General features: G+C 41.8%; 2 protein-coding genes across 4 annotated transcripts in view; one reads left to right on the forward strand and one right to left on the reverse strand.

The window, feature by feature from the left end:
- The window catches only part of LOC308697127 (uncharacterized protein), a 377,069-nt gene that overhangs the window by 110,356 nt on the left and 247,069 nt on the right, over positions 1-19,644 (reverse strand). The window lies entirely within an intron of this gene.
- Positions 13,432-15,691, forward strand: LOC308697179 (vitelline membrane outer layer protein 1 homolog). Of its 3 annotated transcripts, XM_081376324.1 has the most exons (7): positions 13,432-13,524; positions 13,651-13,784; positions 14,533-14,651; positions 14,769-14,879; positions 15,148-15,329; positions 15,399-15,438; positions 15,614-15,691. In XM_081376324.1, the coding sequence occupies exons 2-5, from the start codon at positions 13,713-13,715 to the stop codon at positions 15,326-15,328; spliced, it is 483 nt and encodes a 160-aa protein (XP_081232450.1). In that variant the 5' UTR covers positions 13,432-13,524; positions 13,651-13,712; the 3' UTR covers position 15,329; positions 15,399-15,438; positions 15,614-15,691. The 3 variants fall into 3 exon arrangements, with proteins under 3 accessions (XP_081232450.1, XP_081232448.1, XP_081232449.1); XM_081376322.1 differs by having other exon boundaries at positions 13,432-13,784; XM_081376323.1 differs by lacking the exon at positions 13,432-13,524 and having other exon boundaries at positions 13,536-13,784; positions 15,399-15,443.

Genomic DNA, 19,644 nt, shown 5'->3' on the forward strand with positions numbered 1-19,644 from the left:
CAAAAAAGCTGTTAAAACCATGTATTTGTTGAATACTTTTCAGATTTTGTGAAATGTCAAAGCCTTTTATTGTTTGTTTGGTCTATTTAGTTTTGTTTTCATTCATTTTTTGTATTGTGTATTTGTGTATTTTTAACCCTGGCATTTTTATTTATGTAATTTTTTGTATTTTTGTTTTTGTTCATGTTCTGTAAATGTTGTTAATGCAATAAAAAAAAAAAAAAAAAAAGTCGCTCTTGAAAAAAAAAAAAAAAAGGTTTTACGTGCAAACGAAGATTTTCAAAATCTCCACTCTGGCCGGAGTTTTTAGAAAGAATCGGTTTCATTGGCGAATCCTCCGTTTGCATGTAAACGAAGGGTGCAAACGAAGGGAAATGTCTCCGTTTTTCAAAATAAGCATGTACGTGTAATGGGGCCTAAAACACACTTGAATGTACTTTCACTTTCACTAAGCCCTGCCCCTTTTGTCTCAAAATGTATTGTGCCCCTCTCTGATAAATGTAAATCATAATAATTATTATAAATATTATAATAAATATACACTTATACTCCATTGCCACTAACAATAATAATAATACAAAAAAAAATATATAAAAAATGTTTTTTGGCGGAAGCATTTGGCGGAGGTGAAGTGGTAGGCGGAGTTTCATCAGTTCGCCGCGAGTCTTCAAACTACACGAGCATCAGTAACGTCCCAGATAGCACACGCCTATTTGATGTGATTTTGTGTTTCCTGCAGATGTCAAATAGACGTTTAGAAGATGTCTTTAATGATTTAGAATGTATGTTAAACTGACATCTTCTAAACGTCTATTTGACATCTGCAGGAAACGTCCTATAGATGTATTGCAGATGAGCAAACACTCTTAAAAATACGTCTTCCAGATGTAAAAATCACATCAAATAGGCGTGTGCTATCTATGGAAAAGTTACATTATCCTACCATGCTACTGTAAACGTTGCGGCAGCATGCGAGTTATGCTTTAGCAAGTGTTATTAGCTTGGGAAAGAGATCTAGTGAAAGGGAATGTTAAGTCCATGTCCAACTCTAAATTAAAAGGAATTTATATATTTGATTTCATAGTAACACTTTAAAATAAGGTTAATTTGTTTATTATTCATATTAACTAACATGAACTAATGAGCAAAACATTTGTTACTGTATTTGTTAATCTTAGTTAATAATAATACAACTGTTAATGGTTTGTTCATGTAATGTCACAGTCAGTGCATTAACTAATGTTAACAAATACAACTTTTGATGTTAATAATGTTTTAGTAAATGCTGAAATGAATAGGCTATTAACTAAGATTAATAAATGCTGTAGAAGTGCAGTTTATTATTAGTTCGTTAACAAATTTAACTAATGAAACCTTATTGTAAAGTGTTACTAATTTCATGATAGCTAACACTTTCATGAATACATACAATTTACAACATCAACAAAACTAAACATGAATTCCTCATAATTACCTTTTTGATTCTCACTCTTTTGTTTGGTAAAGTAATATTTAGTAATATTATCATCATTTCCCTATATTTGTTTGATGTGTTCTGCATTCTAATTGTATCAACGTCTCTTCATTGGTAATGAAGAGAGGCTCTCTGACCGACTGCTGCTCTCCATCGAGCGAGCTCCAATTAATTGTGAGGAAGTCATTAAAATATTTAAAAACACAACAGACAGACGGGTACTGCTTTAAACACAGGTGATTTATTAAATAAATATGCAACAGACGTTTATTCATCTCTCTCCTAGCCTCTTTCGATCTCAGACGACTCATCACCTCAGGTATTCACACATCAGGAAACCAACTGGACCTGGTTTACACACACAACTGCATCACAGAGAACATTCTGGTGAGACCTCTCCATGTTTCAGATCATTTCCTCATAACTTTCAGTCTACAACTCTCTATCCCTGTACCACCAACCCCCCCTGCGCTCACTTTCTCCCGCCCATCTTTCCTCTGCCGTGTCTTCTCTTCCCTCACCCTCACAGTTCTCATCTCTGGATGTGAATACCGCAACGGATACCTTATGCTCCACTCTAACCTCTTCTCTAGACAATATCTGCCCTCTCTCCTCCAGGCCAGCACGCGCTACTCCCTCCAACCCCTGGTTATCTGAGGTTCTTCATGAACACCGGACCGAACTCAGGGCATCGGAGAGGAAATGGCGCAAATCGAAAGACGCATCTGACCTGAGTATGTATCAATCTCTCCTCTCGTCCTTTTCTGTGGATGTTCATGCTGCAAAATCTTCATACTTCAAGATCAACAGCTCCTCCAACACACGATCACAGTTTTAGACATTCAGCTCTCTCCTCTGTCCACCTCCACCACCACCCGCCTCCTCTTTAACTGCTGATGATTTTGCGAACTTCTTCACCAACAAAACAACATCTATCAGCAGTCAGTTCTCCGCTCCACACACACAGGAACCCAGACCGACCCCTTCCACAGCCAATATCCCTCTCTCCTCCTTCTCTCCGCTAACCGAGGAAGAAGTATCTACACTTCTCCTCTCCAGTCACCCTACCACCTGCCCTCTTGACCCCATCCCCTCACACCTTCTACAAGCCATCTCTCCCACACTTCTACCAGCACTCACACACATCATCAACTCATCCCTCCATACTGGCTCCTTCCCCACCAGCATTCAAGCAGGCTCGGGTTACTCCACTGCTTACAAAACCAACACTAAACACATCATCTGTAGAGAACTACAGACCTATCTCTCTCCTACCATTCACTGTGAAAACACTTGAAAGAGCTGCTTTCAACCAAGTAACATCCTTCTTGTCTCTTAACAACCAGCTGGATGTCAACTAATCCGGCTTCAAGAAAGGGCATTCAACTGAGACTGCATTACTGTCGGTCACAGAAGCCCTACGGATCGCAAAAGCTGCTTCCAAATCTTCAGTCCTCATTCTCCTGGATCTGCTGCCTTCGACACTGTGAATCATCAGATCCTTCTGTCCAGCCTCTCATCACTGGGCATCACAGGAACTCCTCTCCACTGGTTTGAGTCCTATCTCACAGGTAGGTTCTTCAGGGTCGCATGGAGAGGCGAAGTATCCAGAGCACATCAGCCGACCACAGGGGTTCCCCAGGGCTCAGTGCTTGGACCGCTCCTCTTCTCCATCTACACCACATCACTGGGACACATCATACAAGCACACGGCTTCTCCTACCACTGCTATGCCGATGACACACAGCTCTTCCTCTCGTTTCAACCAGATGACCCCACAGTAGCTCCACGGATCTCAAGCTGTCTGGCGGACATCTCCACATGGATGAAGGAACATCACCTGCAGCTCAACCTGGCAAAGACTGAGCTTCTCGTCCTCCCTGCCAATCCGTCTCTACAGCACGACTTCACCATCCAGCTAGAATCAGCATCAATCACCCCATCAAGGTCGGTCAGAAATCTTGGAGTAACGTTTGAGGACCAGCAGACCTTCACAGATCACATTTCAAAGACAGCTCGATCATGCAGGTTTGCTCTGCACAACATCAGGAAGATCAGGCCTTCATTCATCATCAATCACCCCATCAAGGTACCACGAAGTAACTACCTCTCGCTGCTCGCATCAAGTTCAAGGCATTGACGCTTGCTTACAGATCTATCACAGGCTCAGCTCCCTCCTACTTTCACTCACTCCTACGAGTCTACATCCCTACCAGAAGCCTACGATCAGCCAATGAGCGACGTCTCGGGGTTCCATCACAGAAAGCCACAAAATCACTTTCCAGAACATTCTCATTCACAGTTCCCCGCTGGTGGAATGCGCTCCCCACCCTCATCCGGAATACAGAATCCCTGACAACATTCAGAAGACAGCTGGAAACCCATCTCTTCCACGAGCACTTAACCTCATAAAAAATAAAAAAAAATAAAAAAACTTTTCCTTTTTCCATTTCCCTTAAACCCTCGCTTATCGGGCTTATGCTACTCTGATCAATACCTGAACTCCATATTTTGAGCACTTCTTGTGTTCTTTTTGCCTCTTCACGATGACTCGCTTAATGTAGTCCTAATTTGTAAGTCGCTTTGGACAAAAGCGTCTGCTAAATGACTAAATGTAAATGTAAATAAATAAATGTTAAAAAAACATCCGCCCCTGCCCCTGAGGAGGTCTGTGCATGCCACTGATATGTTCAATCAACTTTACTAAACCGACGTTTGGCATTTGTATAACTCTTTAAAGAAAAAAGCGCTGTATGTCAGTAGTCGAAACGCATTTGTTTATACTTTTTGTTATTTCACTATAACGAAAAAAGCGGTAGAGTGGCGCGCGTGCGCTGTGTGTGAGAGAACTCACTGGTAACCACAGCAACCGTTCAGAGCAATATTGAAAACATCACATTCATTTTTTTCTCACTTTGTATAACAATGATAATTCCAATTGCGCTGCACACTTTGTGTTGAAACCTGTGCAATTACTTGGGAAAAAGCGACATAGTAACAGGAATGTGTTGGACAGAAAACAGTAATCCAGACTCGAATGACAGATGTCTATCCTAGATCGCTTTTCATTTATAATGATGGATTTATGTTTGCAGATGAGAACTCATGGAATATTATATATTACACTACACTACATTATTGTGTTTGTCACTTGTACCTGTTAACAGCAAATTAACAGCACTTGCCAAAACCATCAACAACCATTCAAAGGTCTCTTTTAATGTCATTTCAAACATCAAAAGTGTAAAGAAAATCTTTCCTTTAGATTTGGCACAGCAAGTTTTATCTCTTATCGGTCTCAGATGGTGATGGATTCATCATCTAGTAGTAGTTCGACGCTTAAACATTTTGAATCCATTCGCCCGTCCAAGGCGAATAGGACGCGCGTATAAAGCGAGCGTTTGAAGCGAAATAGACGGGCATTCAGAGCTATGACTCCACTACGACTCTACTACCCCCTGTTTGAGCAGTCACGGTGTATTGCATTTCACGCATCGCCCGTGACGCTTGCGTATGAAAGGGAGCGCGTCGATCGTTGCTCGCGTTGACTATGTAACGGCCCTAACAGTTACAAGGACATTTTACTTGGGAATGTAGTAACAAGAAGAAATGTTTAAATTATTAGCCATTTTCCCTTTTCTTTTGGCCATTTGTAATGTAACTGAGTGTTACTGCTGGTTGCCAAGGTAACAGAGTCTTAGACCTAAGTTAGCCTGGGGGTAAGAGGTGTCTAATTTTTTTGGTCTAAATTAAGTCAGTCTTTATTTTTGTGAAACAGTCTAACTTGCATTAGACTATGAGCAAATTTTAAACTTGTCTAACACTATAGACCGGTCTAAAATAGCTTTGTGAAACCGGCCCCAGCTGGTTGCAATGGGACGTTCTATTGAGTTTCGCCTCTTGGTACTTCTATACTTTTTGCTTTCTGATAGCAGTATCTTCAGGCTAAAGTAAACCGGAAGTTCGTTCCCGGCTTGTTCTACGTTGCCATAGCGATCATGGGAAAGGTCAGAGTTCAGGAAAGTTGTGAATATTATGCTCTTATCACACGTTTGCAGTGTCTCACGCGTTCAGTCATGTGAAGTGACAATGACGCAGCACTTTGTTGTACGAATTGTAACAGAAACTAATTGCGTTTGTTTGTTTTATTACAGAACCGCACGTTTATCCACGTTTGTCCAGCTGACCATATCACACAAACCCATCACGCACACTGAACATCGCAGCACAGGAAGCTACAGGCCTCACTGTTAAAGGCCGTGTTGCAGGTTTTTTTTTTCATCGAAATTGTGCTATTTACTTGTTGGTAATAAACATTTAAACTGTTATCCATTGTATTTTATGTCGTTGGGTATCACAAAGCGGAATATAATACGAAAAAGTAGAGCGGTTTGCAACGACTCTCCTTTCCCCCACAATGCCATTACGTCACGTTGGGGAGAGAATTTACCAAAGCCCGCGGCCCGCATTGAGAGTGACTAGAGAGACGAGTAGCAGACGAGAGTATTCAGATAACGTTAGCGCAGATTATAGATAAATAAATAGATATAGATAGACAGACAGATAAATAGATAGATAGATAGGCTAGTATAGAGAGATAGGCAGACAGCCAGATAGCATAACGTTAGCAATAGCATAGATAGCTAGCAGCTAGACAGATAAATATATAGAAATATATAACGTTAGGTAGATTGACAATGGTGATCTACTGTTTGTGCTGGGTGTAAAAACTCTGGATGCTGAGTGAGGCACGTCACATCTGGTCGCGGGGTGAGCTCGACCAGCGACCAAAACACACTCACTTCCCTACAGCACAACAAGCTTTCCAACGCAGTTTCCATGGGACGGCACCGCCGCCGGCGCCCACACAAGCACCTGCCGAACACAGCGACAGACACGCGGCGGCTACGTTTGCAACAACATTTTCACCGGAGGAAGAGATAAACGCTTAGAAACACCCATATAGCTAGCATGATGCCTTCTATTTCTAGATGAAAAGAAAAAAAAAGTGTGGTTATTGTGCACTGCTGCTCGTAGACTAGCTCCAGTGCTCATTGCTGCGTTGTTAAATGATAGCAACTCACCAGAACACTTCACCAACTCTCCACTCATTCTCCTCGGACCATGCATTTAATTATTAAGTATTTACGACATTGTGGTGGCGTTTAATTGCGTTCAACTCGTAAATACGATCTATACGAGATGGCTTGAACGCACCATAATACTAGGCTGAGGCTAGCTTTCCTCCACTTCTCCCCAACGTGACGTCATCACCGAGTTGCGTAAAAAAAACGTTAATACCAAAAACGTAAAAAACTGGTCTTTAAGGCCATTTTTGGGACATTTTAAAAATGATATACATATCTTGAGTGATTTATGTACCCATTAATCGACGGACATAAATGACCGTCTAGTTTCGAAGCGCTGAAGAGAAACAGTTGAAGTCAACGGAAGCTGGGCTTCAACAGGGAAATGCACTGTGATGCTACGGGAATGAATGAGAAGGAAATCGAGTCAGCCGACCTATGTAACTGATTCTGAAAGAACTCGTCTTTGAGATGAACGTTTTCTAACGCATTTTTAGTCAATAAAATGTTAGTACAATAGTACATATTTGATCATAAATTTTTTGACATTATAGGGGAAGCCGAGCTACCCTTAAAGAAATCGCCACTGCTACTAACATGTAACCGCCTGTTCGAGTTCTAATGTGAAGGCTTATCTCAACATCATTGTGGCTTTTGAATCAAAGCAGGTTGTTTTATTGTTTGGTTATTTTGTGTAGGCCTACGCTGTTTTATTGTGACATATTTACATTTTGTTGACATTGTGAGAAAATAATTCATTCTTTTATTTGACCCATTAATACATTGAGTGAATTTGACTCGTGACTCTGGCTTTTTTACTCCTCTCCTAGTTACTGGACATTAATGGTGTAAATAATCTTCTAAAGTGATTTAGAACCGTAATAGCAATCAGTGCACACTACAGCCTTCACTACACTGGCCATGGTCTTGGCTAAGGCAAAAATACATGACCCGGCAGCGCCGGGGCTGAAACATCACCATGTCCTCCAGTAAAATGTAAAACATAAAAATGACAATAGCCAATTCTGGCTCAATAGCGGTTTACTTAATTATATCAAATGAATTATGAGGATGGCAGCTGTCCTCTAGGCGCTAGGAGCGGTGATCAGAAACACCTGGTTACGCAATTAGGAGATCCTACGAGGGCTACATGGTTCGGCCTTCAAAGGATGCAGCCTTCCCATTGGTGCACAGCCACAAGTGAAGGCTGCGTCCTTCGAAGGTCGTATTCGAAGGCCGATTGCATCACCGCGGTGCGACGAACGTCACAGCGGCGTGACGAAGGACGTCCCAATTCAAAGACTGCATCCTTTGAAGGGCGCATTTGAAGGCCGATTGCGTCACCGCGGCGCGATGAAGGCTGTCCCCAAAACTTGTGCTAATTACTTTAATAATTTTCAGGGAGCAAGGAGCAGACCGCTGTGTTTATTAAACTGCGGCCTGAAAACGACCATTTATTTACTGGGGTGAAAAACTCCGCCAGCGTGGCTTGGAGGTAAGACAACACCTACTTGTAAAATTTGCAGTAGTCTGTCTCACTTGTGTATTAGAATAGATATCATTCACCCTAGAAAACCCACAACAATAAGAAAAGCAGTAGATGATGCAATGGACTTCACTTTTATGTGTTTTGGTAGTGCTGTCATGCAAGTAATGTTTACAAAGGTTTTAACCACATTTGAGTATCCAGAAATATGATTTCTAAACTATTTTGAATGCATGTCCTGATGTGTCTTTTTTCAGTTTTAACAATGCACTGATGTTAATATTTCATTTGCACCCCTGTGTTATAATTTTTCATAAGTGCCCTTTTCTGCTTTTTAGAGCAATTCTGGAGAAAATTAGGCTAAAGGGGAAGGTAACCCCCATGCAGGCAAAAAAAAAAAAAAAAAGGGACAACTCAAAAAAAAAATACAAAGTAAGAAAGTTAATACACACATCTTTGCTGAAATGTATTGTGCTGTTGTTGTTAACAAGCCATGGTTAATTTGCTCTGCCTTAGGATTGCAAGTGTCCTGGGACAGGAGAGGGAGTGGGTGGGAAACCCACTGCTGAAACGTGGCCCTGGTTTGTCCTCATGGATGAGCTGTTGGGGCAGAGGCATTCTACCAATCCCCCTCTCCTCATCGCCTCAATCCCTGAGGACAGACCAGGGTCAAGTTCAGCAGTGGGTGGCCACAGTGAGGAGGAGCCAGCACCAGCACCCGTAGCAGCAGCACCCACACCTGCACCCGCACCAGCACCCACACCTGCACCCGCACCAGCACCCACACCTGCACCAGCAGAAGCACCTGCACCCACACCAGCACCCACACCTGCACCCGCACCAGCACCCACACCTGCACCAGCAGAAGCACCTGCACCCGCACCAGCACCCACACCTGCACCCGCACCAGCACCCACACCTGCACCCGCACCAGCACCAGCACCAGCACCAGCAGAAGCACCTGCACCCACACCTGCACCAGCACCCACACCTGCACCCGCACCTGCACCCGCACCTGCACCCGCACCAGCACCAGCAGAAGCACCTGCACCCGCACCAGCACCAGCACCAGCACCAGCAGAAGCACCTGCACCCACACCTGCACCAGCACCCACACCTGCACCCGCACCAGCACCAGCACCAGCACCAGCACCAGCAGAAGCACCTGCACCCACACCTGCACCAGCACCTGCACCCGCACCAGCACCAGCACCAGCACCAGCACCAGCACCAGCAGAAGCACCAGCACCCACACCTGCACCAGCACCCACACCTGCACCCGCACCAGCACCAGCACCAGCACCAGCACCAGCAGAAGCACCAGCACCCACACCTGCACCAGCACCCACACCTGCACCCACACCCACACCCGCACCAGCACCAGCACCAGCACCAGCAGAAGCACCTGCACCAGCACCCACACCTGCACCACCACCACCTGCACCAGCAGAAGCACCACCACCACCACCCGCACCAGCACCCACACCTGCACCAGCAGAAGCACCTGCACCAGCACCCACACCTGCACCACCACCACCTGCACCCGCACCACCACCACCTGCACCAGCAGAAGCACCTGCACCAGCAGCAGAAGCACCCGCACTAGCACCCGCACCCGCACCAGCACCACCACCACCACCAGCACCAGCAGAAGCACCTGCACCAGCAGCAGAAGCACCCGCACCCGCACTAGCACCCGCACCCGCACCAGCACCAGCAGAAGCACCTGCACCACCACCACCCGCACCAGCAGCAGAAGCACCGCCACCCGCACCAGCAGCAGAAGCACCTGCACCCACACCTGCACCACCACCACCCGCACCAGCACCCGCAGCACCAGCACGGAGAAAGTGGGACTATGAGGAGGAGATGCTGGACCTCATTAGAGAGGACATGGCTCTGGAGGCAGAGGAGAGGAGAGCTCGAGAGAGCAGGGAGAGGATGGACAGGCTGTTTGCGCTTCTTGAGCGTATGGTGGAGAAATTGTTGTTTTTTTGTATGTATATGTAAAAGAGGATTTTCTTTTTATTTACATTAAATGGAAAGAGGAAACTTAAGTTTTGTACAGTTTATTTTAATCTTAGTTATATTAAATGTATTTTTTTTTTCAAACTTGTGTACAGTTAATTTAAAATGAATAATAAACATTATTTTTGTTCCATTTCTGTGCATTGTTTATTTTTTAAGTAACTTAATGTGTTGGGATATGAAATAAAAAAGGAACAGTTCTTGACATTGCTTTTTTTTTAATGATGCGTTTGACAGCCAATTTGAAAACAAACAATATTTTATACAATAATAACATTTGGAAAAAATAAAATATATCAATATTAAAGAGGTATATTCACTGTATTTATTTAAGAGGTATATTTCACTGTGTTTTATTTATTGTTTTGTGTTTTATGCTTCGACTGCGTTAAAACAAAGCACACTGGAATCATGCCTGAATAAGATCACCATGATCAAGAGAATAAAATACATAAAAATGGCATCTTCATAAGGTAACTTAGCCTATAACTAAACATTTGAACAGCTTTATGTGTATTTTTTTCATAAGTAGCCTATCATAACATGACAAGTACGGTCTCAACTTGTGTAGCTGCTATTCCAGCAATTAAGGACGCAACTTCTGAATTGGGATGCAGCAAACCAGTTTACTTTACCTGGCCACGGTCTTGACAAAGCCGGAGATACATCACCCGGCGGCGCCTGGGATGCAACATCCCCACCATCTCCTCCAGTAAAACATAAAATAAAAAAAATAAAATGATGTAGTCTTGCTCCATTTTTATTTTTAATAGATGCCGCGTAGGATGGCAGCTCTCCTATCTCAGCGTTGCTAGGCGACAGCATAATGGGGAACACCTGGTGGCAATTACAATCCTACGAAGGTTAGACTCGGAGCGTCCTTCGACGGCTGGGAAGGCTGGGTCCTTAGAAGGACGTAGCCTTCACTTTGGGACACAGTCTTTTATGTCCTTGAACACACAGACATAAACACACACACACTTCTGCTCCTCCTTCTCATTATAAGACTAGTGCAAATATTACAAATAGGTCATTAAACTAATATTAGCACAAGTTTTGCCTCAAACCACCTGACAAATGAAGCCACACAATGGTGACAGAGTTAAGATGAAGTTTATAAAAAAGAAAAACTTGTGGCTTTTAACAATGGTTTCACTAGCTGTTTGAGTACATGAAAACATAATACATTTAAATGTGAATTTTCCATCCACCACTGAACTCTCGCCCATCTTTTTTTTAAATAAAAATGCAGTTGTCACCGGCGCGCATTAATTTATGGGGTAGGACAGGCCGCTAAGGATCCTTTTATGTATCCTTCCTTTCACGGGGAAACAAAGGGTGCTTTTGGCATCGCTTTTGAATCAGGGTAGCCTTTGTCGCGCCGCGGTGACGCAAACGGCATTCAAATGCGACCTTCATATTGCACAGCTACTTCTAGAACCTTAAAAGGGAATCAGCCATCTTGGTTGAGTTTACATGAGTTCAAGGACATGAAAAGGTGAAGATTAGAACCTAACTTCAGTGGGAAACAACAGGGGCCTGTTTCAATAAGGAGGTTCAACCAACTCTGAGTTAAAACTTGAACTCTGAGTTGACTTACCCTGAGATGGGGAACTCTGAGTTAAGCGCGTCACTAGGGCGTAGATTTGGTTTGAACATTGGGGGGGTTGAAAAATTATTCTGCATATTTTTCATGTGATCATGGTATAAATATTGGGGGGGTTGTAATGCATAGATTTAAATATTGGGGGGGTTAGCACCCCCCTAACCCCCCCACAAACTACGCCCCTGCGCGTGCACCACAACTATAAAAAGCCATTATCAATGGAGCGCAGATATCACAGTAATTATTACATTAATCTAATTACACTGTTGAAGATAAGTTATTCAGGCCTATGTTATTCAACCTAATTTTAATTTTCATGTAGGGACAATCCTGCAGGCATTAAAAGAACAAGGCAGCAGCTGAAAATTAAATATAAAAACATAATTCAATCAGGTAAGGCTTGAGCATATCATGGGTGAAGGCTGACTTTACAAACATTTGACATATTAAATTACTAAAGCATCCATTGTCTAGCAGTGCAGCAGCATTTACAGCTGAGGGGATTCCTGGACGGACTTCATCAGAGCCAGTCACTCCCAAAGATCCAAGGGCCTTCATAAAATGTAAGAGGTTTACATATGTGTTATTTTTTATATATGCTATTTTTGATATTTCCATTTATTTTACTTTGAGGTTGGGTTTTTTTTTGTTGGTCCTAACAGATTCTGATGGTAATATCTGTCTTTTGGAGCCTCCTGTCCCAACAGAACCCCAGGCAGTCGTAAGTCGCCGACTCAATACACCCGAAATTAAATAGTGTTATAAAGTGTACTCGACCAAATGCTCATCTTCACAGGACGATGAGGATAAAGAGTTTCTGCTGCCACAGAGAGGCCTAATGTTAACAATATGTGTCTACACATCAAACAATCTACACATTCAGATTTTTTCACATTTTTATGTGGATAATCTAAGTTTAAATCTAATAAACGGGTCTTCTTATCTCTCCCTCCGCCCTCAGAGTGTGGAAGAACAGCAGGAGGACGGTCCATCAGCTTCTGGTGCACAGATGAACACATTTCAGTGATTTCCAGTAAATGCCACAGTTTAATTCTGTAGAATTTGTTTAGAACTACATTATGTAACTCTAATCTACTACTGTATTTTCAGTTGCCAGTTAAGGAGTTATATAGACTTCATCTTATTAAAAAAAATAGAAAAAAAATGCAGTAAAAATAGCAATATTTTATTTATTAATAAAATATAAATTTTATAAATAAAAATTTACTGAAAGAATGAATGAGGTGTTTAAACACCGCTTCCCCTTTAAAAAATGGGAGGAGAACGAAATAAACTCTGGTTTACTGAAGAAAACCTGCTCCCGACCAGGTTAGGTTCACAGAGTAAGTTACCATGGTAACTGACTCTGAGTATAAGTTACCGCTCTTTCAGAAACGGGCTTGACTTACTCTGCTTTCTCAGGTTTAACATACCTCCCATTCTGAAACAGAAAACTCAGAGTTTCCCTCATTTCAGGGTTAACATACTCAGAGTTTTCACTTAACCTCCTTTCTGAAACAGGCCCCTGGAGTATAAAAAACCCTAAAGAGCTAAAGCCAACAAGCCCAGAGTTGACAACACCTTTGACCCAAAGCGTGATCATCTGCTGTATATATATATATAACTCGTTGATTGAGTTGATTAACTGAATGTTCTCCACACGTGTTTAATTAGGTTTGATTATCTTAATTATGTTAATGTGCTCCTCCCGAACTTTGTTAATAAAACATCATTTCTTAATATGCCAAATATGGTAGGGGTTGATCTTTGAGTACTTTGATTGGATGGAATGGACATCGTGGTTAATGACTCTTGTGTATAAATAGGAGGCTTCTTCCTTATGGTATTATATTGTCTCTGCTTTATCATTTTCTGCAGATAGTCTATCTAAAAACTAATATAATTCTCAGTATTCAGACCAGTGCTGTAGCAATGCATCACTTCTTTTCCATGATGTTTTCACTGCTAGCCATTATTGGGCATGTGAGCGCCGACCGATCTTACAGATCTGAGCTGACGGTGTCGAATGGGATGAAGTGGGGAGATTGGGGGCCTGTGCAAATGTGTCCAAGTGGAACATACGCCGCAGAGGTTTCTTTGAAGGTAAGTTGGGCATTAATTATTTTGCTAGTATGGGGGTGGATGAGTAGCCTGGAAATCCAGACCTAAATCTAAAAGATCAATAGGTCTGGGGTCGAATACTGAAACTCGGCCAGCTCGAGGGGCGGCACCAAGCCTGCATTTGAAAATCTCACTGCACGCAATAGGATAACACTATGACCAATCACAACAATAAATCCCATACGCTTCGCTACCTGCGGAGCTATCTGGTAGATTAGACTTCTGGCGTATCCGGTCGGCAAAAACGCCCTTCTTGCAAAGGAAGGATTTGAGCGGTGTTTTCTGTTCCTGTTTTCGATAAAAAGCCAAGTCTAACTCGTTCATTGTAGCGGCCAAAGCCGTTTCAAACAACTGGTGTTCATCCAGAGCCATCTTGCAATGTTTACTAATGAATTTGACATCACAGCGCTGTTGTCATCTGTTTAGCTCCGCCTCTATCAGATAACCCGATGTGATTGGTGCAGCTCAAATCCAGGGGCATATTTAATGAGCATCATTACTCGACACCAGAGTAACTCGCTGAGCAAATTCAACTTGTGCTCTTGCAAGAACTCTGGATTACCAGGGTAGTGGATGAATGCTTCAAAGGTTGAAAACTGTGGAGTTGCTGTTTGTCATTTAATTCCATGTTTCTAAAGTTCATGTCCATTAAAGAGCATGGAGATAAATGTTACTATGGGTTGGGTTAAGGTTACCTCTTTCAAACGGAAGATTGTCTTGTTCTTTTAAGGTGGAAGGGGCTCTTCTTTTTGGTGGTGACGATACAGCGCTCAATGGGATTACTCTTTTCTGTGTCGATCAGTCCAAAAACCCAAAGCAGTACAGCTCAATTACGTCCACCGTAGGAGGGTAATGGACTCAGATTATTAACAATTATTGCATTAAGTGTTTAAGCTATTTAAGTAAATTGAGGATTTTCTTTAATGATTGATTTGATCAGGAACCCTCTTTGTGTGTTTTCTTCAGCTGGGGTGACTGGGGAAAGGTTCAAAGGTGTCGTGGGTACTTGACAGCTTTCCAGTTGAGAGTTGAACCTTCCCAAGGATCTGGAGATGATACGGCCGCAAACAACATCAAGTGAGTTTTGTAGTGCTAAGTTATAACATCTCTTACTCCGTGTAAACCTTTTACACCATCTCTTACCCATCCTGGGTTTATTTGTCCTTAAATAGCTTCTAGTTTCCCCATATCAGTAGCTTAGTTAATCTCACACTCGCAGTCGTGCTGCTGTTCAAGATTGCAGTGATTAGGCCGCCGGCTGCAGGTGATCATGTGACTAACATTCAATCCAACAACACAATTACATATTTTATCATAATATTGTCACATCTGAATTTTTTCCCAGGTTCAAATGCAGTGGAGGTGAAGAGCTGGAACGTACCAGCACAAGCTGGGGTGAGTGGGGCGAATGGAGCCCAACCTGTATGGGAAAAGGAATCTGCGGCATACAGACCCGGGTAGCACCGTCACAGGGAGACGGAGACGACACCGCTCTCAATGACGTGCGCATGTTCTGCTGCGATTAAGGTGATGTGGTCGCAATCAAAAACTCAGACTGACACACTGCAGATCAACTAAATCTGTTTATTCTTTCAGGTTTAAGAGGATGACAACAAGAACAGCAAGAAGATCAAATGTATTGTAATTATTCATCATACTATGATAAACTAACAAACCATGTCATACAACAGTTTTGTATTGTAAATCTGTAAAGTCAGCCGGTCATATCATAAAAAGATAAAGCCTAACCGGATGATCGGGACATTTGCACCCCGCTTTTGAAGTTGTACTTATCTCATTCATTCTTGTAGGTTCGTGATTCTTCTGAAGACTCCTGAACTTCTGCTGAAACGGTGGCCAAATATCAGCAATAAAGACTTTCTAAACTGAACCTTGTAGTTTCACATTGTTTTGCACAACACTTTACATCTATTCAAAAGCAATTGTCTTCATTAATGCATTCCCTGAGAATGACTAGCGTAATCTACAGGAACACTACATTAGAGTGTAATATTGTAACGTTACCGTAAACGTTTTGCCTTTCTAAAGACATAAATGCTTGTTTGGCTAAAATGGCACAATGCACGTTCAGAAAATGATTTGATGTAAAAGAAATTCAAACCTCATTTTAATACTTTAATATTTGAGAAGACTGTAAACTCACTCCTGCAGTAAATCTCACAAACAGTGCCAGAATCAAGAATAAGTTAAAATTCTGTATTCAAAGACTGTTATAATCTGAGTTTATGTTTGGATGGGTGTGTTATGTGCCTCAGTTTCTCTATTTCAGTCGGTCTCCTAGGCAGGTTACAAGTGGTTTAAGGGCAGTTAATTTAGTTTGTCTTGCAATATACAATATATTTGATTATATGCATAAATATGCTGTTTATTAAAAATTGTTGATAAAGAATTTTATATATATACATACAAACATATACATTCATACATTTTCAGTCCGATGTTATACATCAAAGAGAGAAACTAATATTCTTTTAAATTACTAAAGTGGATTTAGAGGGTGACAAAGGGGCAACTATGGCAAATATACCAGGGCACTACATATAAGGCACTTGAAGACCCGTAAAAGCACGTGGAGGTCCTCTTTACCTGCACACTAGACAATGCCATGTTTTGGTTTTAAATTTTTTTTTTAAATAAATATACATAAAATGAAATATACACTAATGTTCAGAAGTTGAGATCGATAAGATTTAAAATGTTTAAAATGTTTTTAAAAGAAGTCTCTTTTGCTCAAAGCTGCATTGATTTGATAAAAAAAACAGTAATATTGTGAAATATTGTGACTATTTTCTATGTGAATATCTAGTAAAATGTAATTTATTCCTGTGATCAAAGCTGCATTTTCAGCATCTTTGCTCCAGTCTTCAGTGTCACATGATCCTTCAGAAATCACTCTAATATGAGGATTTGATGCTCGAGAAACATTTATGATTATTATCAATGTTGAAAACAGTTCATATTTGTGTGGAAACCGTCATACATTGTATTTTTCAGGATTCTTTGATTAGAAAGTTCAAAAGAACAGCATTTATTTGTAATGGCATCTTTTGTTACGTTATAAATGTATTTTTTGTCCTTCGGATGAGACGTTAAACCGAGGTCCTGACTCTCTGTGGTCATTAAAAATCCCATGGCCAAATTCGCCCCTTGGCTTCTGTCCATCATGGCCTCCTAATCATCCCCATTTACTGATTGGCTTCATCACTGTCTCCTCTCCACCAGTAAGCTGGTGTGTGGTCAAAACTGGCACCATTATGATGGGGATTTCCCGGGGGATTCAGCCGATGACACACGATAACGGGATACTTGTGTTTTTGTTCCATCTCCCTGGACGAGCTGTGGATTACACCTGTCGACATCTGAAGATCCAGTCCCTGCAGAACCATGTGAGTTTTTAAATGTAAAGCTTGTTTTGTGTTCTAGTGTTTCTGTTTGTTTAATCCTCATATAGTGACGCGGAAATAAATCGACATGATGAATCAATAATTATGATGTTTCTTAATTTATAGAGAGAATTTTTAGATTGCTAGTGAATTTCTAAAGCCTGTTGTTTGTGTATTGAGTTTGACTGATCATTTTCAGAATAAAACAGGAATCATTTTATAAAAAACAAAGATTCAGATTATAGTTTGATGTTTCTTATCTGACATTTTATCATGTTATCATTTTATCAGTCATTGTTTATATTTCACCATTCATGAAAGCGTTTTATCCCTGTATGTGTATGTGAATGTGTGTGTGAATCTGTGACATAAACCAGCTCTTCTGTTTTCATCATCAGGGTTTCTAAACTTCTGCTGCTGCTGTTTTGCTTCATCAAATATAGCGGTCAGTATCATTTCTGTTGATAAATTGTAACAATGTTTGATTATCAGTTCCCTGTTGATCCAGTCGATTGTTTCTGTTTTACACCAAGTGACTTTGCTTGACATTCGTGGGTTAATAATGGAAATTACCCAGCGTATATTACATCATCACTGACATGACATCATTCAGTTCATCTATTAATAACAATAATTAAATAATAAAATATTAATAATTACAGGAATTAATAAAGTTCAGGAATTCACTGCGACTGCAGTATTTTAGCAGCCGTGATTCTGATCTTCCCCTGTTCATGAATGAAGCTCTGAAAGGCCACAATACTCAATACTGTCCTAAAGTGGATCAGGCCTTACCTGTGAATAAAGTGAGAATAATCCGCTGGGATTTAGACACGTATGGTGTTTAAAATCCATTATATTTTTTCTGTGTGTTTCCCGATCTGTGACGGCGAAGAAAGGAGGAAACGCCACCCTGTCGTGTGGATTTGAGGACAGAGACATTTCAGATATAGTTTTAAGCAAACTCAAAAAACATCCTTGCTTGTCAGAATGAAGAATGTGAGAGTAAAAGCAGTTTACAGTCACTAACACTGGAACATACAGAGTTCTGGATTATGAAGGAGAAACCTTGATCACAGTCTCAGGTGAGAGAAGATCAGTGGATGAGGAGAGATATTATTTTTGTACAGCTGAGGTTTCTTCAACTATTCTCTACAGAATCTGCAGAAACAAAGAAGACAGAGGATAACAAACCTAAAGACACTGAACAACATATTAAGTAAAACAGGAGACAGTGAGAGATTTGCAAAACTGGGGTTCTCTTCCCACTTTCCAGATTTGTCCTTCGGATGAGACGTAAAACCGAGGTCCTGACTCTCTGTGGTCATTAAAAATCCCATGGCATTTCTCGTAAAGAGTAGGGGTGTAACCCCGGTGTCCTGGCCACATTCCACACATTGGCCCTTACCAATCATGGCCTCCTAATAATCCCCTTACATTGAATTGGCTCTATCACTCGCTCTCCTCTCTCCACCTATAGCTGGTGTGTGGTGAGCGCACTGGCGCCGTTGTTCTGTGGCTGCCGTCGCATCATCCAAGTGGATGCTGCACACTGGTGGTGGTTGAGGAGAGACCCCTGATATGATTGTAAAGCGCTTTGGGTGTACAGTAGTACATATGAAAGCGCTATATAAATGCCTCATTCATTCATTCATTCATTCATATGAGGTTTTGGACTGTGTCTGTTTGGACTGACGCCAAAATGAATGGGAGTCAATGGGATGCTAACAGCAGGTGGGGGTCCGCTAGCCAATGGCGGCGCTCGGGGGTGGTACGGAATTCAAGCGCCGAATTACCCCCCTGGGGCCGGTTTCACAAAGATAGACTTTGACTATGGCTTAGATATAGTAGATAGTCAGACTTCAGATAGACATCTAAATCAGACCGTTGCACAAAGCACTTAAGACTCTGACTATCTTAAAGGTATAGCGGAGGATTTTCTTTTTCCGGGTGGGTAGTGTAAACTATTGGTCCACCTAAGTGTCAATCATTCTGGTGATACGTTTACGTAAGGCCGTCGTACGTGCTCGTCCCTTATTTTTCGCTTTCTGCGCATGCGCACTTTCAGGTGTTTATGTGTGGTGGTGAGCTAGAGCTAAGCCATTCATTGAAGCTCGCCGTTTCACCGGGTCCTTTGAAAATGTCTGAGGGTCGCAAGAGAAAAAGTTTGTACGAAGTGTATGAGAAGAAGAGAAAGGCCTCAGAAGAGTGAAACAAGATCAGAGTGTTTTTGGGAGATTGTTTCACACGATGGCGTGCGCTGAAAACACAGGTCGGGCTTCCCACTGATGCCTCAGTCGCGAAGTTTCTACTTGACAGGTAAAGTTACTATTTGGAGAAAAAGTGCAAATCTTCTTTGGAAAGTAATCTTGTATGAGCGATGCCGACAGCAACTTGTAAACAGAGCGTGCACGAGGAGAACCTCGCACACGTTTAAT

Source organism: Scardinius erythrophthalmus, assembly GCF_964197995.2.
Source record: "Scardinius erythrophthalmus genome assembly, chromosome: 10".
NCBI classification, from domain to species: domain Eukaryota; kingdom Metazoa; phylum Chordata; class Actinopteri; order Cypriniformes; family Leuciscidae; genus Scardinius; species Scardinius erythrophthalmus.

What these genes read in the sequence shown, in the direction of transcription:
- LOC308697179 (XM_081376322.1), top strand. Translation starts at nt 13,614, where the DNA reads ATGCATCACTTCTTTTCCATGATGTTTTCACTGCTAGCCATTATTGGG. An exon ending in ATTACGTCCACCGTAGGAGG is followed by an intron (nt 14,652 to 14,768) that starts GTAATGGACTCA and finishes TGTTTTCTTCAG; the next exon opens with CTGGGGTGACTGGGGAAAGG. An exon ending in ACGGCCGCAAACAACATCAA is followed by an intron (nt 14,880 to 15,147) that starts GTGAGTTTTGTA and finishes ATTTTTTCCCAG; the next exon opens with GTTCAAATGCAGTGGAGGTG.